Raw genomic sequence first — 24,649 nt, forward strand, 5'->3', positions numbered from 1 at the left:
CTGGGACTCAGCTTACGGCATGGTAGGCGCATGGGGATATCTCTGGTGGACAGCCAGACCTTCTGTCCCGGTTGGTATGCTGGAGCTTCTGAACGACGGAGGTCCGCTGTCATCCTGCGCCTACGAAGCGCCCGTTGAAGCTGGTGGTGTGCTGAGTCCCAGACCCTCTCGCTCTCTCTGAACCAGTAATCCACAGATGGCACGTCCGATGGTTCCCCTGACCAGGGGAACAGTGGGAGCACGCACTGGAACCGAGCGGTCACACCTAGGAGTGAGAGGAAAGCTTTCCAGACCCGTGAGATGAATTGTGGTCCTCTATCGGACACGATATCTTCTGAAATTCCGTAGAATCTGAACACATTGTTGAACATCATTTCTGCTGTTTCCATAGCTGTGGGCAGTCCCTTTAGAGGAATGAGACGACAGGATTTTGAGAATCTGTCCACCACTACTAGTATGCAGGTATATCCGTTGGAAGCTGGGAGATCCGTGACGAAATCCACTCCTAGGTGTGACCAGGGTCGGTTGGGAACGGGCAGAGGAAGAAGCTTGCCAGATGGAAGATGGCGTGGACTCTTCGAGATGGCGCATTCCTTGCATCCCTGCACGTACCTTCTGACGTCGGCAGCCATGTTGGGCCACCAGAAGCGTTCTTTCAGCAACGAGAGGGTTTCATTGACCCCCGGGTGGCCAGTGCCAAGTGAAGAATGTGCAGAGTGAATAAGTGGAGTGCGCCGTGTCATGGTGACGTATTGGGGACTGTCCCTGGGGACAACCCAGCGGAGTGTTGGTGGAGGCATTGGAAGAGGGAAGAGTTTCTTGGGACCAGGAGATGGGACTGACAATCATTTGTTCAAGAAGTATAGAGGCAGGTTCTTCGGAGGTTTCTTCAGGTGCATGAATTCTGGACAGAGCATCGGCTTTGACATTTCGGGAGCCTGGTCGATATGGGATGGTGAAATTAAACCTCGTGAAGAAGAGGGCCCAGCGGGCTTGTCTGGGGTTGAGTCTCTTAGCGGCTCTGAGATACTCCAGGTTCTTGTGATCAGTCAGTACTAGGAAGGGGTGTCTGGCTCCCTCTAGCCAATGCCTCCACTCCTCGAGGACCAGCTTGACTGCTAGGAGTTCTCGGTTACCGATGTCATAGTTCATTTTTGGGCTTATTGCGGAGGAGGCTGGTGAGTGGACTGGTGATTGAGCTGTAGTTCTGAATGAATCTTCTATAGAAGTTGGCGAATCCGAGGAAACGTTGGAGTTCCTTCACTGTGGAGGGAGTTGGCCAGTCCTTGATGGCTGCCACCTTCCCCTCGTCCATCCGGATGCCACTGTGGTCGATGTTGTATCCAAGGAACTGCACTGAGGATTGGTGGAAGTAACACTTCTCGGCTTTGAGGAAGAGCTGGAAATCTCTCAGGCGTTGCAGGACCTCCGCAACATCGTGGCGATGTTCGGCCGTGCTCCGGGAGTAAATCAAGATGTCATCGATATATACCAGCACGAACTTGTGGAGAAACTCCCGGAGCACCTCGTGTATGAAGTCCTGGAATACGGAGGGGGCGTTGACTAGACCATACGGCATCACAAGGTATTCGTAGTGGCCGGTGGGCGTGACGAAGGCGGTCTTCCACTCGTCCCCCTCGCGTATCCGGATGAGGTTGTACGCGCTGTGGAGGTCCAACTTGGTGAACACAGTGGCACCACGGAGATGTTCCAGGGCCGCTGGGACGAGAGGAAGGGGGTACCTGAATTTGACGGTCACTGAGTTGAGAGCCCAGTAGTCTATGCATGGCCGCAAGCCTCCGTCCTTTTTAGCCACGAAGAAGAAGCTTGAAGCAGCAGGGGAAGTTGATGGTCTGATGTATCCCTGAGCCAGCGCCTCCTCGATGTAATCCACCATGGCCTTCTCCTCCGGGATGGATAATGGGTAGATGACATGACGGAATGTCCACAGAGCGTTTTCGAGAGGACTCTCAATGGATGTGGCACAGAGCGGCAATGACTTGGAGCTTGGAGACTTGGAGATGGGTAGCATGGAGAAACAATCTGGAAAACAGGTGTCGCCCCACTTCAGGACTTCTCCCGTCTTCCAAGAGAGGATGGGATTGTGTTGCTGCAACCACGGACGCCCTAGGATCACGTCAGCGGTGGAACCCTCCAGAACCAGCAGTTGGATGTCTTAAACATGTAGCACGCCAATTTGTAGTTGAATAGTTGTAGTTGTGCGACAGACACGTCTTCTACTCACAGGTTTGCCTGTTATTGAGTGGATCTGGTAAGCTGACGGCGTGTTCTTGGTCTTGATGCCGAGATGCCGGCAGAGGGCGCCAGATATGAAGTTTCCCGCTGACCCAGAATCAAGGAGGGCGGACACTGGAAGGGAAATATCGGCAGCAGTAAGTGTTACAGTAGCGGTGAGTGGCTTATGCGACTGGAGATTAGAGATATGGGCACTCACCATGGGACGTGGAGGACGTGATGGGCATGAGGAGAGTACATGCCCTGGAGATCCGCAATACAAACAAAGATTCTGGGTCAGCCGTCTGTTTCTTTCAGCAGGAGATAGTCGTGTCGATTCAACTTGCATGGGTTCGCTGGCTGGTTCTGGAGTGCTGACGGACTCTGGTCGGCAGAGGGAGGTGTTGAGTTGTGGCTGACCCTAGTGCTCTTCGAGACACGACTGCATACGAGTGGCAAAACGAATAGACAGTTGAATGAAGCGTTCCAAGCCAATGGTGTCCTCGTATGCAGCGAGATGCAACCACACTCGAGGATCCAATCCCTGGCGATATGACGTCAGTAGCGCTTGTTCGTTCCATCCGCTACGAGCAGCAAGAGTTCTGAACTGAAGAGCATATTCATTAACAGACATCTTCCCTTGTTTCAAATTATAGAGTTTCTCACCAATTGACGAGTCCAGGATGGTTTTCCAAACACTTCGCGAAAGTGTTCAACGAAACCAGAATATGTCTGTATCTCCGGATTATTCTGGGACCAGATGGAATCGGCCCATTGGAGAGCTCTTCCTGACAGCTGCGAGATGAGAATCGCTACCTTGGCGTAATCCGTTGGGAACAAGTGCGGTTGCATTTCTAGGGTCAGTGAACATTGCAGGAGGAATCCATTGCAATTCTCCACCGAACCAGAGTAGGGCGCCGGTTTGGCCATGGAACTGGCGTAAACGGGCAGTGACGAAGTGGTGGCGGTGGATGCGGAAGTGATGGCCAGTGCTGGAGCTGGTGCTGGCGTTGGTGGCGGTGATTGCACATGGAAAGTGAGGTGAAAAGCATCCACCAAATCCTGGAATGGGTCGGAGTGACTCATACTTGTGTTCCGCTGTTAAGGTCCGGTCTTCTGTTACAATATGTACCAGTTGGAGATGGAATACAGCAGAATGTGGTCTTTATTGGAACACAAGCAGAGGTAACAGTGCACAGAGGTGAGTTTGCAATGGTTGATATGCAGAATGCTGATAGAATGGTAAATGATACTGTCCTTGTAACTTGCAGGTTGAAGACGTGGATGCCCAGACGGAGTTGCTGGCAGACGACACTCACACACAGCACAGGAACACAGAAGGGAGTTCGGAGACAGGTTAGTATCAACAGGAGTCCTTGGGGTAAGCATGGAGGTAAGTATCCTTAATGCGAACGAGACCGGACAAAGTGCCTGTGTGTGTGAGTGCCTTTTGAAGTGCTGGTGATGATGAGGTTAATGAGGTTCAGATGGCGGTGATTAGTATTCGGGAGATGGTGCGCGCTGTGATTGGATGGTGCTGGAGCCTGGCGTGTCTGTGACAGTTTGGGGGAAAACCTTTTAAAATATAAATGACACCTTTCCAGCAGTTGTCAAATTATGTTATTTAACAGTTTAACACAATCAATGACAAAAAGATATGAGATCATTCTTTAAAAAATGGGGAGGAATAGGACAAAAGCATTACAACCTTTAAAAAATTAGATTAAGAGGTCTGATGTCATAACTACAGGTGGTTCAACGGTTCAGTTTTTTTTTTTTTTTTAATCATTTCAATTTTTAAACAGTCTTAGATCAGACTATTGCCTATTTTCCTTTGGGTTCTCTGAAATTGGAAAAAAAGAAAGCATGATGTTACTTAGGAACAAGTCAATTCACATTCAAGAATGTTAATATACTAAACACAATATGATTTTTTTTTAATTTCTCAATGAAATATTTTAACAATTGTGACCTAAACAATAGGGACAATATTAACCAAGCGTGCCAAATTGACTACGCCACCCCGCTTTCTAGGGCAAGAGGGAACCCCAGAGATGATGCAGGCAGTTCAACTGAATGAAATGGAAGCCAGAGTACAAGGGTTAACAGTTTATTAAAATACAACAAACAGTCATTCTCCACACTTCAATGGAGATACAGCTGCAATAAAAAAAAAATGTCTCAAGTTAAGACAAGCCAAATAAACAAACAAAAAGAAGAATAAATCACTAACGATGATTCTAAATAAATTACTTCACATCAAAACAATCACATACAGTGGGTACGGAAATATTCAGACCCCATTCAATTTTTCACTCTTTGTTATATTGCAGCCATTTGCTAAAATCATTTAAGTTCATTTTTTTCCTCATTAATGTACACACAGCACCCCATATTGACAGAAAAACACAGAATTGTTGACATTTTTGCAGATTTATTCAAAAAGAAAAACTGAAATATCACATGGTCCTAAGTATTCAGACCCTTTGCTGTGACACTCATATATTTAACTCAGGTGCTGTCCATTTCTTCTGATCATCCTTGAGATGGTTCTACACCTTCATTTGAGTCCAGCTGTGTTTGATTATACTGACTGGACTTGATTAGGAAAGCCACACACCTGTCTATATAAGACCTTACAGCTCACAGTGCATGTCAGAGCATATGAGAATCATGAGGTCAAAGGAACTGCCTGAAGAGCTCAGAGACAGAATTGTGGCAAGGCACAGATCTGGCCAAGGTTACAAAAAAAAAATCTGCTGCACTTAAGGTTCCTAAGAGCACAGTGACCTCCATAATTCTTAAATGGAAGACGTTTGGGATGACCAGAACCCTTCCTAGAGCTGGCCGTCCAGCCAAACTGAGCTATCGGGGGAGAAGAGCCTTGGTGAGAGAGGTAAAGAAGAACCCAAAGATCACTGTGGCTGAGCTCCAGAGATGCAGTCGGGAGATGGGAGAAAGTTGTAGAAAGTCAACCATCACTGCAGCCCTCCACCAGTCGGGGCTTTATGGCAGGGTGACCCGATGGAAGCCTCTCCTCAGTGCAAGACACATGAAAGCCCGCATGGAGTTTGCCAAGATGGTGAGAAATAAGATTCTCTGGTCTGATGAGACCAAGATAGAACTTTTTGGCCTTAATTCTAAGCGGTATGTGTGGAGAAAACCAGGCACTGCTCATCACCTGTACAATACAGTCCCAAAAGTGAAGCATGGTGGTGGCAGCACCATGCTGTGGGGGTGTTTTTCAGCTGCAGGGACAGGACGACTGGTTGCAATCGAGGGAAAGATGAATGCGGCCAAGTACAGGAATATCCTGGATGAAAACCTTCTCCAGAGTACTCTGGACCTCAGACTGGGCCGAAGGTTTACCTTCCAACAAGACAATGACCCTAAGCACACAGCTAAAATAACGAAGGAGTGGCTTCACAACAACTCCGTGACTGTTCTTGAGAGGCCCAGCCAGAGCCCTGACTTAAACCCAATTGAGCATCTCTGGAGAGACCTAAAATGGCTGTCCACCAAAGTTTACCATCCAACCTGACAGAACTGGAGAGGATCCCCAAATCCAGGTGTGAAAAACTTGTTGCATCTTTCCCAAAAAGACTCATGGCTGTATTAGATCAAAAGGGTGCTTCTACTAAATACTGAGCAAAGGGTCTGAATACTTAGGACAATGTGATATTTCAGTTTTTCTTTTTTAATAAATCTGCAAAAATGTCAACAATTCTGTGTTTTTCTGTCAATATGGGGTGCTGTGTGTACATTAATGAGGAAAAAAAATAACTTAAATGATTTTAGCAAATGACTGCAATATAACAAAGAGTGAAAAATTTAAGGGGGTCTGAATACTTTCCGTACCCACTGTATAACCAAAACAACTAATAATGATACTCAAACCCAGTCAAAATGGAATAATCAATTGGATAACACTGCATGAATGGACACACACAAAATAATAATAATAAATAAATAAATAATCAAAAAAAAAAAAAAAAAAGACTACTACAACCACAAGTGAAACACAACAACCCAATTCAAAAGAAAAAACCTTCCATACAGAGATACACCAATGGATAAACAAAAGATCTACGCAATAAGGATAATAAATTCACATAAATTTACAATAACAAGTTAAAAATAATAATAATAATAACATATATACAAATGTACATGCATAATAGAAAAGAAAATGACAATTTCTCAAACAATAATGGGAAGGAAAAGAGGCTGCTAAACCCAGAGAAGAATATAAAGCCTTACAACAGTATGATGTGGTTTATTTTATTGACCACAAGGCACAACTGCCTCAAAAAGAGTTGCAGCTCCGTCCACAAATGTGGCCTTCCACACATCAACAGGACATCAGCACCAAAGCGATCATTGAATTGTCAGCGTTACATACACGTAGCTCTTTCAGATCAACAGTCCAGCGGCACTGGAACTTCAAAAGGGACCTGGCTCTATGGTAAGATGAAAAAAAAAAAAAAAAAAAAAAAAAAAATATATATATATATATATATATATATATATATATATATATATATATATTTTTTTTTTTTTTTTTTTTTTTTTTTTTTTTTTGCAGCAAACCCACCAGATGGGTTTGGTGCACGCACAGAGCACCAAAAAGTACCCCATGCCCACAGTTAACTATATTGCTGGATCTGTAATGTTGTGCCTATTTTTCTGCTGGAGGTCCTGGACATCTTGTTCAGATACATGGTATCATGGATTCTATCAAATACCAACAGATAAAAAAATTAAAACCTGACCGCTTCTGCTAGAAATCTTATAATAGGGAGTGGTTGAATGATCCATCAGGACAATGTTCCAAAACAAACATCAAAACCAACACAAAAATGTGTCACTGAGCACAAAATGAAGCTTCTGCCATGGCCGTCCCATTTCCTTGACCTGGACCCTATAGAAGATGAGTGGAGTGAACTGAAGACAAGCACCACCAACATGAAATCTGAAGGATCTGGAGAGATTCTGTATGAAGGAATGGTCTCTGATCTCTTGTCAGGTGTTCTCCAAACTCATCAAGCATTATAGGTGAAGACTCAGAGCTGTTATCTTGGCAAAAGGAGGTTGAAAAAAAGTATTGAATAAAAGGGTGCCAATAATTGTGGCCAACGTGTTTTGGAGAAGAACATTTATTCCATAAAGAGATTTTCCCTTCATTTTCAATTCTGGTTAGATATTTTTTTAAATAAAAGATCAAAAGGATTAACAATGCAGATTTATTTTTACTGGCTTCTTTGTTCGTATTTACCAAGGGTGCCAATGATTCTGACCACAACTGTACATTTATGTGATTAGACCTAGACAAAGTGCTGAATATCATAAAACAGTCCTGAAAGTTTACAGATGTGAGTTTGGTTACAGATTGTGACACACAGCAATGGTGTTCCTGAATTAATCAATGTTTTTGAACAATGTGTTTTACAATAATTGCAATTGACTGTTCATATCATTAATTGAGCTCTAAAGGCCTGTTCATACCAAGAGCAATACCTATAAAGATAACTATAACCGTAATATTACCGTCCACACCAGCGGACAATATTGTTCTGTTTACAAGCGCTTGCTGCAGTTTGTCTTCTTTTAATTTAAATGATCGAGCTCTTTAAAACAGGATGGATTCTGATCTGCTCTCAATGTTTTTATCATTCATCAGCTGGAAAAAAATCATTCTGAAAGTGATTCCATCGATATCTTCCCTCTCTGCTATTATCGTTATACTTGTAGTGTGGATTCTTTCATATTTAGAATGATTTTTTTGTTTTTGGAACTATATCTTAATCATTATAGTTATCGTCCTTCGTGTGAAAAGGCCTTTAAAACTTTAAAATCTTCATCATCATGCAACATTGCAAAACATAAGATTGGAATCTTGGGTGTGGGGTTGTTGTGTAGCCTTGTTGATCCACTGATAAATGATTCAGCTTGATATTTGTAGTTGATTGGTGTTTGAAAAAACATATTGATCTACCATATAAAAACTCAAACTTCTGCATTGAGACACAGACAAAAACAGCAAGCTTTCTGTTAGTGTCACTAAACTTGTCAATTAATGTAACAATATAATATTTAGATATCATTTTAAGATATGCTTTGTCTAATGTTTTTTTCATTGTTATTTCAGGTATTCATTTTTCCTGGCTGATTTCAGTGTTCTTTGAGAAACAATGGCGTTCTGGACTGTCTGTGTGTCTCTCTGTCTTCTCTTTGCTCTGAATGCTTCAGGTAAGATACATCATGCTTATAATGAACATTACTAAATACCACAACTGAATTCCAACTGACTTTCAGTGTCTTATTACATGACCTTTAACATCAGAACAACACTGAGAATAAATGTACATGTTGTTCAATTTAGTTTGTCTCAGAGCTCAATAATGGCTTCGTTTGAAATCATCTGGCAGAGAAACAGTGCTGTTTTTCTTAATTTTTTACTTAGCATGGCTGAGATTACGCTTAATTAACTTTTGCCCAGTAAATCAAAATATATATGTTTGTAATGTATACATTGTCGAAAAAATACATGTTGTGAAGGTATGATCTTTGTATTGTGTTACACTTTTTATGCCTCAGTTGAACATCTTGTGTGAATAGAGATGGTTGATAAAGAAAGAGTTGATGCTCATTTTTGTCTTTAAAAATTATAATAGATATAAAATGCAATTAATTAAAGATCACTTAAGTTGACAATAAAACAACCCAAATCTCCATGGAACAGCTTGTCGGAGTGGGTGGACTCAACACGGAAATAGATGCTTCAGGGTTTTTAACCAGGCAATGATCTGGAAGGATGCAGAGGTATAGAACTTAAAGTTTATTTATTTAAAGTTTTGGTCCCACTTTATATTAGGTGTTTTTAATTATTTTGTACTTAAATTGCAATACACTTTTGCCACTACTGAGGTCAGATATGGGTGAGGTTATGGAAAAGATTGGCAAAATAGTTGGGTTTAAGGGTTGGTTAATTGGTAAGGGAAGGATCAACAGTGCAATTTTAGATATAATTACAGAAATTAATAACATATTTAATTACATGCATGTATTTTTTTAAACACAACTACAATGTAAAAATATGTTTTTACACAATAAGTGCATTGTATCAAATGATTCATTTAAATTTTATTAAAGAGACTTAATATAAAATGGGTTCAAAGTCATTCATTTAAATGTTATTACATAGTTAAAGAGACTTAATAAAAAGTCTAATATTATGGCTAATAGCTGTTTTTCCTCATATCATCTTCTCCTCAGATAACATGCTTGGACTACGGTGGGAACCTTGCATCTGTACACAGTCAAGAGGAGAACGCCTTCTTAAAACGCTTGATCTCAAGTTCAAAATCATTCTGGATAGGAGGCTATGATGCTGTTTCAGTATGTTACTATGTTATTTATTATTTAGGCTACTTATTTTTGAAACTTTTGTTGTTTGTGCTGTTTTATAACATATACAGTATATGTAATACTTTACAGTCTAACATTAAATCAACATGACAAAGTGAAAGTCAATGTTAAAATTTACACAGAGGTGTGCAAATAGCATCTGTCGGATATGAAGACTTTATTATTAGTTTTTGATCCTAAGAGTGTTTATTTCACATGAGCCCATAATTGTCCTAAACACAGTGATCTTTGTGCACTTCTGTTTACAGGAGGGAACATGGTTCTGGAGTGATGGGTCCAAAATGAATGTCCAACTTTGGAACCCCGGAGAACCCAATAACTCAGGCGCAAATGAGCATTGTATTGAGATGAACTATGCAGGTAACTGCTTTGAATGATGGAAATGTCATTTAAAGGGAAAGTTCACCCAAAAATGAAAATTCTGTCATCATTTACTCACCCTCAAGTTGTTCCAAACCTGTATAAATGTCTTTGTTCTGTTGAACACAAAGGAAGATATTTTGAAGAAAGTTTGTAACCAGGCCGCTATGGGGCACCACTGACTTTCATAGTAGGAAAAAAAATGCTATGGAAGTCAACGGTGTGTTCAGTTTCCCACTAATTTCTTTAAAATATCTTCCTTTGTGTTCAACAGAACAAAAGAATGTATACAGGTTTGGAACAACCTGAGGGTGAGTAAATGATGAGAGAATTTTCATTTTAGGGTGAACTATCCCTTTAATGTCTTCAGTTCTGGAATTTGTAAACCTACAATGACCAGCTACAGTAAATAACGAAACAGGCTTTCTTTATCTGTCTTTCTAAATATAAACATTATGAGGTTAATATCTGCATAATTACATTATATATTTATAATTAAATCATCTATTTTTTTTTTTTTTCTCAAAACAGGTGCAAAAAACTGGAATGACCAAGAATGTACCGACAAGTTACCTTTTGTGTGTGCCAGTGCTGATTTGACATGCCCATGTTAAATCAGAAATATCATGCCCATTCTAAATGATTTTCTAATAGCTACTTAAAACAAGTTGACAAGTTAAGTTGCATGATTATTGATAGTCTACATTATCTGCATATTTTCCCTCCACATTTTAACTGCAGTATCACACATTAAATTTGGCCATTTCAACCAACTAGAACCTTATGCAGATAATTTGCTCTAAACTACAAATTAGTATATCTAGCTAATGTTGCTTGAAACCCACACAACTTTTTCAAAGCTGTTTTTTTATTTCCCATACAGTGCAAATGTAACCAATATCAACTGAACTCAATAAATCAAATAGCATTCAGTTATTGTTCTGAAAATCTGTTGCACCACAAATGCAGACAGCCATCAAATAGCCATCAAAATACAGCTCTTAGGAGAGAAAGTGTTTTGTTGTTGTTGTTGTTGTTGAATTTTTGAAAACGGTGATGCCATGTACATGTGTATTACGTGTCTGGTCTAGTGTTTCACAAAGTGACATTGCCAACTACTGGCCTGGCAGCATACAGCAATCTTAGTCATTTTCCATGTAAACAGGTATTGTTTTGACACGGTGTCACCTGTACGTGAAAAATGACAATAGACAATAAAATGAAATACAACAATAAAATAAAAAAATAAATCAAGAAGAGGCCCTAGTGAACAAATTTGTTATTCAACAAATTAGAAAGGTACACTGGGACAGTACCATGGAGATGTTCAATTTTTTTAAAAAAAAGGCCTAATAGGAGGACCTAGAATTCAATTCTGAATGATACAGGCAAGCGAGCAAGAGCGCGCATAGAGACTGTGTTTCAAACCAGCGCGCGCACGGCAGAGAGGGAGAGGGAGCGAGAGAGAGACCTTGCGTGTGTGTGCGAAGCGCATGTAAGACAGAGAGCATCCCGAATGGCCTTTTTCGGCAAATCAACCAATCAATTATCAGTGAGGTGAGTTGACAAGTTTCATTTCATGTGCATATTATTCAGGCTAGTTGCCAAGGCTACATGAAAACAACAAACTCCTTAGACCTGTTTAAAGTTGCAATGGAAAATAAATAAAAGCAGTTTACATAAATAGTGTAAGCAGCTTATATAAATGGTAAAAGTAATCTACATATTTAAACATAATTAACGAATAATTGCATATGCCTATAGCTTATAGCTCCTTCCTCTTTTTTTTTTTTTTTTTTTTTTTTTTGGGGGGGACCTCCCTGAAATGACTTTTTGCAGGTTGGGATGTCTGACATGAACAAATTTCTCATTGTCAGAAGACAAGAGAATATCACATATTTAGGATATGTTGGGCTGTATGAAGGATTTTTTTCTTGCAGGATTAACATTTATCTGCTTTTGAAACTATAACCTCCGGTTTCTCAAAAAACCCAGGCTAAAATGCATGTTTAAGCTGTTTTACTGAAAGCCACTTGACCTGAAATATCTTAAAATATGTCAGTGCCATTGTTTTGACTCAAGATACACACCAGTAATGTTTTTTTTTTAACCTAAGTGTAGGATTGGAAATTGGACTTTCAGCTCTATCTCTTAAGGACTGTTTGATAAGAAACACTCGCCCTGGTGGGCCGGTCAGAACCCAGGAACTCAGTCAACCACAGTTCTTTCTTTGAGGTCTTTTTTACTGAAGCATTAGGTGTGTGGTCTGTACAAAGATAAATAATTACAATAAGTAAATAATACAGATCCAATTATTTAACAATCCTATATATTAAACAATAATTCACACAGTGTGGAATATTACTTGCAATGAATGAAATACTATAATTAGACATATTAGCATCTGAATAAACCATTTAACTATAATCTTCAACTCACACTTATATTTGTAATTTCCTACAAACATCTAAAATGTGAATAACAATTTCTCTCAAAAGAAGATATAACATCAGTATAATTAAAGTGATCATATAATCTGACGACAGATGTAAATATGCACGTGCATGTACCAATCGCTAGATAAACACGCTTAATCACTCGAATTTAGTTACATTAACTTCAACACTTAATTATATGCAAGATTACAAGCTAAACTTTATCCTAAGTGTATATTAACAGTGAATCACTCACTTTATAAGATGCACGCACACATATAACACTCCAACTTGGATCGGCTTGCATTTCCTCCACACAACTTTGCTGCGTCACTTCTTAAAGGGGCAACAAGTCTTAAAGGGGCAACAAGTCTTAAAGGGGCCACACACGTAAGCCGTTTATACAGCCGCCCCCAAATTGTGTGATCAATTTGACACTTGAGAAGGTTGCGTGTGAGCTACTGATGCAGCAGTGGGTGTGTTAGGCTCCTCTTTATCATCTTCCGGGATGGGGGGTAGGGCCACAAGTCGAGCTACAGGTCTAGTATAAACCTTTCCTTGAACTTCATCGTCCACTGATCTCACTTGTGAGTCTTGACTGGGGTGCAGTTGGACTACTCTTCCAATAGGCCAGTGTGCTCTGGGCTGCTGGGGGTCCATTATCATGACTACCGTCCCTTTGGTTATATTAGGGAATGTATAGTGCCATTTCTGTCTGACCTGCAAGTTTGGAAGATAATGGCGGATAAAGGAGGACCAGAAGTGGTCAGCTAGTACCTGGGAGTGTCTCCATCTACGACGACTCAAGCCTTCTTCTTTAGGGTATATGACTGCAGGCAGGGAGTTATCTAGCCGCCCCATGAGAAGAAGGTTGGGTGTTACTGGATCAGGATCAGCCACATTAGAGGACACATACCCAAGGGGTTTCGAATTAAGAATATTCTCCACTTCAATCAACACGGTCCTGAGTACTTCTTCGGATACTGTTTGGGCCCCAATAGTCGCAGATAATGCCATTTTAATGGATCTTATCTCCCTCTCCCACGCTCCCCCAAAGTGTGGTGCTGCAGGAGGATTAAAATGGAATGCTATCTTCCGTGGTGCAAGTCTTTGCTGAAGATCAGGTGACATAGAATGGAATGCTTCGCAGAGTTCCCGTTCCCCACCCCGGAAATTTGTTCCTTGGTCTGATAGTAATTCTACAGGGGAACCTCTATGTGCAATAAACCTTCGAAGGGACATCAGAAAGGAATCAGTGTCCAAACTGTGCAGAAGGTCTAAGTGTACAGCCCGGGTGGTAAGACACTTGTAGAGGACTCCCCACCTCTTTTCTACTCGTCGACCAATTTTCACGAGGAAGGGACCGAAACAATCCATCCCAGTTGAATGAAAGGCTGGTTTGTAAAGACGCAAGCGTGCTAAAGGAAGGTCTGCCATTTTGGGAACGGTAGGTTTGGCTCTCAGACGTTGGCATTCTATACAGGCATGCTGTAAGCTGCGGATGGCTTCTCTTCCTCTTAGAACCCAGAACTGTCTTCTTATTGCTGCAAACACCCGATCAGGGCCTGGATGGCAGAGACTTTTATCGAAATCTTGGAGGAGTAACCTGACAGCTGGATGTTTAGAATCTAGTACAATGGGATGTTTCAGGGCAGGATCTAATGTTTCAGCACGTCTTAGCCTACCGCCAACTCGGATTAGATTGGAAGCTGCATCATATTCTGGAGCTAGGGTGAGTAAGCGGCTATTATGTTGAAGAGGCTTGTCTGATTTCAGCCGTTGTAATTCCTCAGGAAAGCTTTCACTTTGCACCTTCTGGAATATGCAGATCTCTGCTGCTTGGTAAGTGTTCGCTGTAGGTTCTCCTGGCTCTCCAGCCGCCCCATGTAGCTCTTGTGCAACAGCCTTTACCAATTCTGTCCAGGTCTTGTGCTCACTGCCAAATGATGCATCTACAGCTACTACTCCACAGAATGCAGATTTCTTGAGCTCAGACTTGTCAATCTCAGGGCACTCTACAGGTTTTGCTGGCCAGCTTTCTGGTGAGAGGAGCAGGAATGGGGGCCCTTGGCTCCATCTGTTGGGCTTAGCAAGGTCTTTCAAAGTCTTTCCCCTTGTAAGGTCATCTGCTGGATTTTGACCTGAGTCCACATATCGCCAGTCAGTGAGGTTGGTAAGCTCGTGGATTTCAGCCACTCTGGTACCGACGAAAACTTTGAATTGGCAGGACTCTGACTGAATCCAGGACAGAACCGTGGTGGAGTCTGTCCAAAGAACTGTGTGGCGAAGTGGCAAAGTTAACTCTTTTCTCAGCAGGTTTGTCAACTGTGCACCAATTACAGCAGCACAGAGCTCCAAACGGGGCACTGACAGGACTCTTTTTGGTGCCACTCTCGAACGTGCCAGTACGAATGACAGATGGATCTTACCAAGATGATCTTCAGTGCGCAGATAAGTGACTGCTCCATATGAACTCTCTGAGGCGTCGCTGAACACATGAAGGTCTGTTACAGATCTGGTTTGATCCACTGAAGCTGGTACATATGACCTTGGGAAACTGATCTTGTACAGAAACTGCAGCTCACCTTCCCATTCGTTCCAGTTCTGGACTAAAGCTTGGGGAAGTTGGGTGTCATCCCAGCTGCGCTGCTTGTTCCAAAGTTGTTGGACCAGTACTTTAGCCCTGGTGGTGAACGGGAGGATATATCCCAAGGGGTCGTACTGACTAGCTAGAACTTTGTAAATAATCCTCATGGTTGGAGCGCCATGATTTATGGGCCGGTGACGGTACGTCAGGACATCTGTAGGGCAATTCCAGCTAAGGCCTAATGTGGACTCCTGGACATCAGTCTTTTTATGGGCTAGCCAGAGTTCAAGACCTTCCGATCTGGCTTCATGTGGAAGATGGTGAATGACAGCTGGTACATTGCTGGCCCACTGTCTCAACTCAAAACCTCCCTCAGCCAGCAGACCCCTCATTTTGTCAACCAGTTGCCTTGCCTCCTCTGATGACGACAAACTCTGCAACCAATTGTCAACGTAGAAACATTGTTCTATTGAGAACCTCACATCTTCGTTGGGTTGGCTATGATCCTTTACATGCTGCTGTAAGGCGAAGGTAGCACAGCAGGGGCTGCAGGTTTGTCCCGAATGGCAGAACTTGCCATTCAAAGACATCAGGGGAACTCTTCTCCTTTGAGTCACGCCAGATAAACTGAAGAAGTGGTCTATCTACTGGAAGAAGGCGGACCTGATGAAACATGCCCCGAATATCAGCACTGATGGCCACTGCATGCTCACGGAATCTGAGTAAGACCCCAAGGAGTGATGAACCCAAGGTGGGGCCAGCAAGGAGGGAATCATTCAGACTGAGGCCATTGAATTGAAAAGAGCAATCAAACACCACACGATTCTTTTCATTATGGCACACCATGTGATGTGGAATAAACCAGGACTCACCATCTCTTTTCCTTTCTTCTGGACTGAGCTTTCTGATAGCTCCAGACTGAACCAATTTCAGGATTTCAGAGGAATAAGCTTCAGCTTGTTGTGGGTCTCTGGCAAGTTTTCTCTCAGTACTTCGTAGGCGTGGCATGACAGCTTCCATAGTAGCATGAAGATAGGGCATGTCAGACTTGCGTAGCAGGGGTGTCGCATAGCGGCGTATTCCATCCACCTCTACGCGGACAGTCTTAGTTTCAAGTAGCTCAATGGCCCTTTGGTCCAGCTTGGATCTTGTGCATTCCCTTTCATTCTGAAATGGCAAAACATCCACTTGCCACAGCCTTTCAACATTCTTGAACAGTTCTGTGTTGCTGAGGGGAATGGAAAGGTGGAGACACTGTTTTGGCTTGAGTTTCTGCTCCAACAGGCTGGTAGGGCCCTGGAGTGTCCATCCCAGCTTTGTTCTTATTGCAGCTGGGCCTCCAGGTGGACCAAGTCTTACTGGCTCGATTGGTGAGATTATGTGAGTTTGATCTGCACCAACAAGAACGAGAGGTTTTGCCTTCTCAAAGTACTGCAGTGGTAGTCCAACCAAGTGTTTGTATTGCTTCTGCAGCTTGGATATTGGGTAAGAGTGATCAATAAGATCAAGCTGTGGGGCAGTGAAAGCTCCAGATATGAGATACCGCTTCTTCGGACTGGAGTATGGAGAAATGTAGAATGAGACTGAAGCTCCATCAAGGGTTTGCACATCATGACGGATTGTTCTCAGAGCTAAGCTTTCTTGAGTCCCTCGCAAGCCAAGCTTCTGTGCGGCCTCTGGCAGGAGCATCGTACGCTCGGATCCATCATCAAGGATTGCAAATGTGTCCAGGGTGCAATTGCCGTGGTGAAGGAGAACTCTGACAACTTTGAGTAAGACTTTATTACTGCTGACTGGTTTGTTCAGGTACAATGTCTGTGTTGCTGAGCTGACTAAGCAAGCCTCTCTTTTGGATGCTTGTATGGCAGGCCTCTCATTTACCTCATGGAGGATTCGTAGATGCTTTCTCTGACAAAGCGGACATGGTTTCTTTAGTCCACAGTGGACAGCCTGATGAGCAAGGCCACAGCGCCAGCATCTCCTATTGGTTCGTATCCACTCTGAGAGCTGGTCTTTGGTAAGGGTTGGAATTTTGGGGCACTGACTGAATGGATGCTCAGAGTTCTGACAGTAAGAGCAATATACTGAGAGCCTACTCTTAGCTTTCTCATCAACCTTGGCAGGAGAATATGTACAGGTTGTCACCTCAGCATTGTTCCCAGACCCAGTCAGTACAGTGGCAGTGGTTCGGCGTGTTCGTGGAACTACTCTGGGCTCTCGTTTGGCTCGGCTTTCCCCCTTTATTGTTTGATCATCGTAGCTTTGACACCAAGACTCATATTTCAGCCATTCTGACAGATCTAACAATGAGTATGTTACCCCAGGCCGTTGTAACATGTGGCGGCGAAAATCAGCCCGTCTTTCAGGTGGCAGCTTACTGAGGAGGCGTGCAACATGCGACCCACACTGCAACTCAATGCTACCCGCCTGACCTGAAGTCTTAAGCAGACCAACTAAAGACTGCACTTGAAGGGAAAACTTCTCAAAGGCTGATGGGTCATTGCGGCTTATATCAGGAGAATCAAGAATGGTAGCAATCCTTCTTAATGCTACCTGGTGGGGTTGACCAAACCGCTCATTGAGGGCCATCATGGTGTCTTGATAAGGCGTAGGGGAGTGCAAGAAGGAGTCTGCTATTAAACAAGCATCATCCAATTTCAGGTGGTCAACCAAAACTTGATTGTGGCGACCAGGGCGGGCGAGAGCCGTGAGGGAACGGCGCGAGGCCGGTGGCGCGAGTGTTAATGAGCTTCACCTGGGAGGCGCACCGGCCTTGAGTCCCTCACGGAGGAGCTCCGGGAGCATAAAAGGAGGAGCGACTACAGTGAAGGACGAGAGAGGACCAGGCCTGGACTTTATGTTATGTTTTATTATGTTTGTGTGGCCGGCAGACGTCCGCGAGGGTCTGCCGGCATTACTTTCGTTTTGTTCTTTGTTTATTTCTAATTAAAGTTTTGTTGAATGTTCGCCGGTTCCCGCCTCCTTCTTCCCGTATTGACGAACTTCGTTACATTGGTGCCGAAACCCGGGAGGAAGGAGGGACATGCTGTCGAAGAGCCCTCGCTGCTGAGGGGGATCGCGGTGCTGCGGAGTTCGGGCAGCGCGGGAGTGTGTGTAGACCGCGAGAGGCTGCCCGAGGCGGTGGTGCTGGAGCCTAGTGACAGGTGGGACGGAGAGCTCGAGGCTGTGCCCCTGGGACGAGGTGGGGTGGCTGCCGTCCAAGAGGGAGCGGAGGAGTCGCCGCCGTTTGCCGTGGGCCGGAGCCTGCTGCCGTCCGCCATAAAGGGGAGGAGCAGGGAACGGGGGACTCGCTGCCGGCTGCCCTCAGTCCGGAGGAGCCATCGCCGGCCGCCAGGAGGCGGTCGAGGATCGGGCCGTCCACCGAGCGTCCAGTGCCACCGCATGGCACCGCGAGGAAGAGCCTCCCGGCTGGCTGAGGACCGAACGGCAGTGTGTCGGGGAACCGGACCAAGAATTTTTTTTTTCTCTTTTTTCCTCTCTCCCCTCTCTCGTCCTGTCGCTCCCCTTGCTTCCGTCTCCTTTCTCTCGTCTCGTCTGTCCTTACCCCCAGGTGCTGCGGCCGCCGAGACAGGCCCCGGGGGGGAGTAGAGCGCAGTCTCGGGAGTACCCCCGGCCTGCGAGGGGCGATGGGGGTATGTGGCGACCAGGGCGGGCGAGAGCCGTGAGGGAACGGCGCGAGGCCGGTGGCGCGAGTGTTAATGAGCTTCACCTGGGAGGCGCACCGGCCTTGAGTCCCTCACGGAGGAGCTCCGGGAGCATAAAAGGAGGAGCGACTACAGTGAAGGACGAGAGAGGACCAGGCCTGGACTTTATGTTATGTTTTATTATGTTTGTGTGGCCGGCAGACGTCCGCGAGGGTCTGCCGGCATTACTTTCGTTTTGTTCTTTGTTTATTTCTAATTAAAGTTTTGTTGAATGTTCGCCGGTTCCCGCCTCCTTCTTCCCGTATTGACGAACTTCGTTACATTGATATTTAAACATCTCAGTACTATCAGATGGCAAGAGATTGTCCAAGGCTATTTTTAATCGGGCAAACTCACTGGGATCATTGTTGCGGAAATAAGGAATGGTGGGACATGGGCCCTTATAATATTTCTCTGTCAGATCCACAGATGCAATGGGAGGTGACACATAGGATGCCATTCTGTGATGCCCAGGATAAGGATGTGTGGATGAATCCCATGGGTGGTCATAAGCATGCTGAGAACTTATCAGTTGGGAAGGGTACTGGCCATACCTCTGCTGGTCATCATACTGAATTGGATGGCGGAAATCCATAGTCTTCTCCACTGTAGTGAGTCGAGGGGTAAGTGTTGGTGTGGCCCTTGTACTGCTGTAAAGCCTCTGCTGGTCATTATACGGTTTCGTAATTTCTGTCTCCTCATATGCAATGGGTGGAGGAGGCTCTGGCCAGTCTTCATCACTCACATGCGCGGCATGGTGAAACTTAACGGATGGATGATTAGACTGGGTGTTAGGAGTCGATAAAGGTCTCTGCAAACTACAAGCTCGGTCTAAAAGCTGAATCAACTCGTCTTTGGCTGTTTCAATTCTTTTAAGGTCAGCTTTAATGGCCTGCTGTGTTTCACGAAGTCTGGAATTCTCCTCTGAGATCCTTTGCAACTTTATAGAGCTTGCATCTGATCGATCACTCTGGTATCCATCACCTTCATCACTAAGGGGACGGAACTCTGCATTAGGTTCAGACAGTAGTGGTCGATTTGGACAGTGTGGTGACAACTGGCGGGAAGAGCTAGAAATGCGCTGTTGTAGAGGATTTAGGAGGTCACGATGCTCATCCCTGACAGTCAGCCTCGAAGGGGGAGAAAACGCAGGTAAACTGTGTGCTCTTTTAGGCTTTGCAGCTGATGCTCCAATGTGTGATGAAGAGTAATCGTCATCAGATGACTCCACTGCTTGCTGTCTCGTATTAACTGGTGAAGATGATTTATGAAGGCTTGGAATATCCACCTCATAATCTTGTAAATAAGCTGGACGGCGCTTTGGGCGAACTGAAGAGTTTACTGGTGCAGAACTGGCTGACATCTTAATCCAGGGAAGTGACAATCCGGCTCGAAGGACCAAATGTAGGATTGGAAATTGGACTTTCAGCTCTATCTCTTAAGGACTGTTTGATAAGAAACACTCGCCCTGGTGGGCCGGTCAGAACCCAGGAACTCAGTCAACCACAGTTCTTTCTTTGAGGTCTTTTTTACTGAAGCATTAGGTGTGTGGTCTGTACAAAGATAAATAATTACAATAAGTAAATAATACAGATCCAATTATTTAACAATCCTATATATTAAACAATAATTCACACAGTGTGGAATATTACTTGCAATGAATGAAATACTATAATTAGACATATTAGCATCTGAATAAACCATTTAACTATAATCTTCAACTCACACTTATATTTGTAATTTCCTACAAACATCTAAAATGTGAATAACAATTTCTCTCAAAAGAAGATATAACATCAGTATAATTAAAGTGATCATATAATCTGACGACAGATGTAAATATGCACGTGCATGTACCAATCGCTAGATAAACACGCTTAATCACTCGAATTTAGTTACATTAACTTCAACACTTAATTATATGCAAGATTACAAGCTAAACTTTATCCTAAGTGTATATTAACAGTGAATCACTCACTTTATAAGATGCACGCACACATATAACACTCCAACTTGGATCGGCTTGCATTTCCTCCACACAACTTTGCTGCGTCACTTCTTAAAGGGGCAACAAGTCTTAAAGGGGCCACACACGTAAGCCGTTTATACACTAAGGAATGTTTAAAAAAGCTACTTAAAGGTTTAGATCACTTTCAAATAAAAATTTCCTGATAATTTACTCACCCCCATGTCATCCAAGATGTCCATGTTCTTCTTTCTTCAGTCGAAAATATTTTTTTTGTCTCGAAAAGAAAGGTTTTCTGTCTATAAATGTATGCAAACAGCTGTTTCCTTGTCTAATAAAACATATAATATATTATAAAGCGTCTTTGGTTTCCATGGTTTCTACAAAAAAAATGAGGGTAACATGGGTATGATGTCATTGATAGGCGATGGATGAACAGGCCTGTATCCTGGTTAAAATGTAACTTATTCAAATTGCTTATTTCTCTGGATTTAAACATTCTTGGAAACATCTGGGATAATGTCACAAGTCAACAAAATATATAACATTGTTCTAGTGGTTTTTGGATATTTTAATCCAAAAATCTTACATATTGTGCCTTTAATTTACATTTAAGTTTTTCTTACCTTAAATCAATTTTTTTTTTCTTAATTTAAATAATATTTACACATTGAAATACACAATTATACATTCAAGATGTATAACTGCATATTTAGTATGCTTACTAAGGCATTATTGCTTATTTTTGCCAATAACACACTTGTGAAAACCTTACCTTACCTGGACTAACCAAAACGATGCACAAAATCCTAAAACATCTGCCAAATAGTGGGGGTTGGTCATCTTGGGAGGAAGATTTTCACCTTCAGCCAGTGTATCTATAATATGATACTGTGATACAGTATGCTACAACAGTTCAGTTTTTACGGTGCATTATGCTCAATAATGTGGAATGACCCAGCTCATCCTGTTCAGCTTATCAAATCTCAGAAGAAACACTGAAAAATCAAAGAGTGTTGAACAGCAGATAGATATGGATGTCTTTTATTAACCCCAACATACATTTGTCAGTTAGAAAAGTATGAGATACACATTTCAAGTTACTTCCATGTTTTCTCTTGTGCAAACACTAGATGGTGCCAGAGGTCATTTAAAACAATGTTTGAAAACAATGCAGGATCAACAGAACAAAAGAAGAGCATTAATAATAATAATAATAATAATAATAATAATAATAATAATAATAATAATAAGCATTTAAAAACTAAGTTGATTCATTTTTGTCGAATTTATTGATTCCCAGCTTCATATAAACTGGATGTTGAGGCATAAACATCATACATTTCTACAATTCAACAAAAATATAACCAATATTTACAATTATTGTATTAAAAATACAAAACAAAAAGAAAGACAAAAAATAAGAACAAATACATACTCCACCAATTGTCTTTGTAAAAGACGTACAGGTAAAAGTAGTCAAAAAAAGAGAATCTTCACCAGCTAAATGTACACGTCTCACTTGACATCACATATCGAACAGAGTAGCAGAACAGCTACCTACTACTATTTACCTTGTTGTATTTATGCTTGTACAATTTGTGCAACTTATTTTGCAAAACAAGCGACTCATTTTGGCTTGCCAAAACGTGAATATTTACTAAAAAAAATTAAGTGGAAGCAGATGGTCGATATATTTACTGTTACAAATGTGTTGTTATTAACAACTGTATCCGCAACCATTACAAAAAAAAAAAAAAAAAAACGTGTGGGAGCCAAACAAACAAACAAACAAACAAAAACCTACAAACAAACAAACAAAAACAAACAAACAAACAAACAAACAAACAGGCAACTAGAGAAAGAAACACTGAAGTAGTGATGTTACAGGGTACAGTGGAAAACACTGCAAACTTCTTTTTTTTTTCTTCTCAAGTCTATTGTTTCTAACTACTGATCAATGTGATCAGCTTAACTCAGTGATTAAAATGAAAGAATAAAAGTGACGTGCTCCCACCGGTTCAGTTCTGCTCTAACTGGCAGACGTCAGGTGGATTTGCGTGTTCCCGGCCCACTGGGGTCTCAAAAGCAAGTTTCAGTTGAGTTCCTGTGAGCGATTGTGGAAGCTGTTGTGCAGCAGTGGTATTTAGATCAAAGCCCACTCCAGGAGAAACATGCACGACTTGAGTCCTCATAAAGAAAAACTTAACACAGAAACCACCGTTTTCCACACACCTCCTTAATGGCATCACTTAATGAGAGGAAGGAAGTAGCACCCGAATAGGACGACCCTATTTGCCTGAGTAGCCTTCAGTTCTCACCTACACCAACAGGGGGCGCTTGATGTTGTGACACATATTGAAGACTGCTTTAAATCGCTTTCAGGAGGTGCTGAACTGGTAAAACACTATCGAAGATGAATGTGTACAGTTCCTCTCCATCACTAAAAGCTTACTGCAACTGAACTGGTTCACTTTTAATGGACTTTGGCGGCTGGATTACTCACAGATGTAGATTTGTTCGGCCCGTTATTTCTGTATCATGTTTGTTATGAGCTTTGACCAAACCATTCATACTTTCTTAGGGCTTTCAAACACATTAAGGCCAAGAACCAATAAAAACAACCAACTAAGGCTTTACTTAGCATCGTTTCCTCTCACAAAGCGCCTTCCTTGTCAAATCGGTGTGCTACGTTTTCCAAGAGTCAATGCGAACTCCATCGTGATGTCGTTCTCTAGTAGAAGAGGTGTCCTTCAAGCCGTGCTCCTGCAAATATATAATACTGTAACGCTATACCATACAGATATGTCGAGTGTTGTCGTCTGGACTGATGTGAACAGGTGGGGTGATAAGTTGTAGTCAAGCCTTCTTCGCCATCCAAACTGCATTTCCAGAATTAGGAGAATGAAACGTTGATTGTGTGCATCAGTTTACACCTTAAAAACAGTTTAAAAAGTGCTGAGGGGAACTACTAAACACGTTAGAGTGACCTTTAAGCAGAAGGAAAGAGAGGAAATTGTCTGAAGACAACCGTTAACAGTAGTTTGTTTCTTGTGTGTGAATGTCAAAGCGCTGTGTTTGAGTTTCAGTTCAGTTCATATTTCCATTCTCCAAAGTGCCAAATAAGTTATTTTTTGCTCGCCTCCTTTCTTCACAGTATTTTTAGCATGCAGGGCATCAAACCCCCATGATGCATTAAGGCAGGGCAGGGAGATGAATCCATCATTGAGGAGGGAGAGAGGCAGTGCCGGCAAGATGTAGACTGGATGGTCTGGCTGTCTGTCTGACCGACCTGTGGAGGCCTGATATGGGCCATCAGTCAATGCAGCAACCGTATAAAAGCCAGTGTCATCCCCATTCAAACAGCAGACACCTGTTCATCCTCTGGAGGAACAAGAGAGAAACTCTGTGAGCATCATGGACAGTCTCTTATACATAGGCTCTGTTCCAAACCCCAGTGACATGTGAAAGTGAACCGTTATTGATGACGTATAATGTGCATTTCCCTTTATCTCCACAGAAACTACCTTTGGTGTCACATCTCTTGCATTGCATTTGCAGGAAACAGATGCTAATGCAGTTCTGTGCATGTTAAATTTTGGTAGTATAAGCATCTTCACCTGAATTGCTATACGGCAAACAGCTGCCACTAGTACACACAGGGATACTCATGTTTATGATGTAAGCACGCCATTGTTTGTAACTAAATAATGCAATGCTTAAAAAAAAAAAGAAGTAGAGTTTGCAAGTGGACTGGATTTGGGGCTCAGACCAACAAAATGTGAAAAGCATTTGAGCAACTCAAATGGTGACTGATTTGAAATGCTTAAAGGGTTAGTTCACACAAAAATGTAAATTCTGTCATTAATTACTGACCCTCATGTCGTTCCACACCCGTAAGACCTTCGTTCATCTTCAGAACACAAATTAAGAT

At 42.6% G+C, this 24,649-nt stretch overlaps 4 protein-coding genes across 18 annotated transcripts in view; 1 reads left to right on the forward strand and 3 right to left on the reverse strand.

The window, feature by feature from the left end:
• The first annotated feature begins 8,151 nt into the window (after positions 1-8,151).
• LOC125259370 (galactose-specific lectin nattectin-like) lies at positions 8,152-11,639 on the forward strand. The gene is made up of 6 exons (XM_048176986.1): positions 8,152-8,285; positions 8,384-8,484; positions 8,978-9,057; positions 9,511-9,633; positions 9,912-10,023; positions 10,555-11,639. The coding sequence occupies exons 2-6, from the start codon at positions 8,427-8,429 to the stop codon at positions 10,635-10,637; spliced, it is 456 nt and encodes a 151-aa protein (XP_048032943.1). The 5' UTR covers positions 8,152-8,285; positions 8,384-8,426; the 3' UTR covers positions 10,638-11,639.
• A 334-nt stretch (positions 11,640-11,973) lies between these two features.
• On the reverse strand, positions 11,974-15,576 carry LOC125259369. The gene is made up of 2 exons (XM_048176985.1): positions 12,715-15,576; positions 11,974-12,289 (listed from the first exon to the last, which is right to left on the reverse strand). The coding sequence occupies exon 1, from the start codon at positions 15,435-15,437 to the stop codon at positions 12,885-12,887; it is 2,553 nt and encodes an 850-aa protein (XP_048032942.1). The 5' UTR covers positions 15,438-15,576; the 3' UTR covers positions 11,974-12,289; positions 12,715-12,884.
• Positions 15,577-18,890: 3,314 nt separating this feature from the next.
• Positions 18,891-20,923, reverse strand: LOC125259161. Its single transcript, XM_048176592.1, has 2 exons — positions 20,728-20,923; positions 18,891-20,302 (listed from the first exon to the last, which is right to left on the reverse strand). Exon 2 carries the CDS (start codon positions 20,110-20,112, stop codon positions 18,967-18,969), a length of 1,146 nt encoding a protein of 381 aa, XP_048032549.1. The 5' UTR covers positions 20,113-20,302; positions 20,728-20,923; the 3' UTR covers positions 18,891-18,966.
• Positions 20,924-21,743: 820 nt separating this feature from the next.
• The window catches only part of rapgef2b (Rap guanine nucleotide exchange factor 2b), a 131,401-nt gene continuing 128,495 nt past the window's right edge, over positions 21,744-24,649 (reverse strand). For all 15 annotated transcript variants that reach the window (XM_048176960.1, XM_048176952.1, XM_048176946.1 and 12 more), the window contains one exon: positions 21,744-24,099. In XM_048176960.1, coding sequence (XP_048032917.1) covers positions 24,074-24,099 — 26 coding nt within the window. In that variant the 3' untranslated portion in view covers positions 21,744-24,073. The remainder of the gene's footprint in view (positions 24,100-24,649) is intronic.

The sequence above is a fragment of the Megalobrama amblycephala genome, linkage group LG23 (assembly GCF_018812025.1).
Source record: "Megalobrama amblycephala isolate DHTTF-2021 linkage group LG23, ASM1881202v1, whole genome shotgun sequence".
NCBI classification, from domain to species: domain Eukaryota; kingdom Metazoa; phylum Chordata; class Actinopteri; order Cypriniformes; family Xenocyprididae; genus Megalobrama; species Megalobrama amblycephala.

Bases quoted from the DNA above. Each gene is read 5' to 3' on its own strand.
- LOC125259370 (XM_048176986.1), top strand. From the start codon at position 8,427: ATGGCGTTCTGGACTGTCTGTGTGTCTCTCTGTCTTCTCTTTGCTCTG. The intron at 9,058-9,510 runs GTATAGAACTTA...TCTTCTCCTCAG, and splicing joins TGATCTGGAAGGATGCAGAG to ATAACATGCTTGGACTACGG. The intron at 10,024-10,554 runs GTAACTGCTTTG...TTCTCAAAACAG, and splicing joins TATTGAGATGAACTATGCAG to GTGCAAAAAACTGGAATGAC.
- LOC125259369 (XM_048176985.1), bottom strand. From the start codon at position 15,437: ATGAGGGGTCTGCTGGCTGAGGGAGGTTTTGAGTTGAGACAGTGGGCC.
- LOC125259161 (XM_048176592.1), bottom strand. From the start codon at position 20,112: ATGTCAGCCAGTTCTGCACCAGTAAACTCTTCAGTTCGCCCAAAGCGC.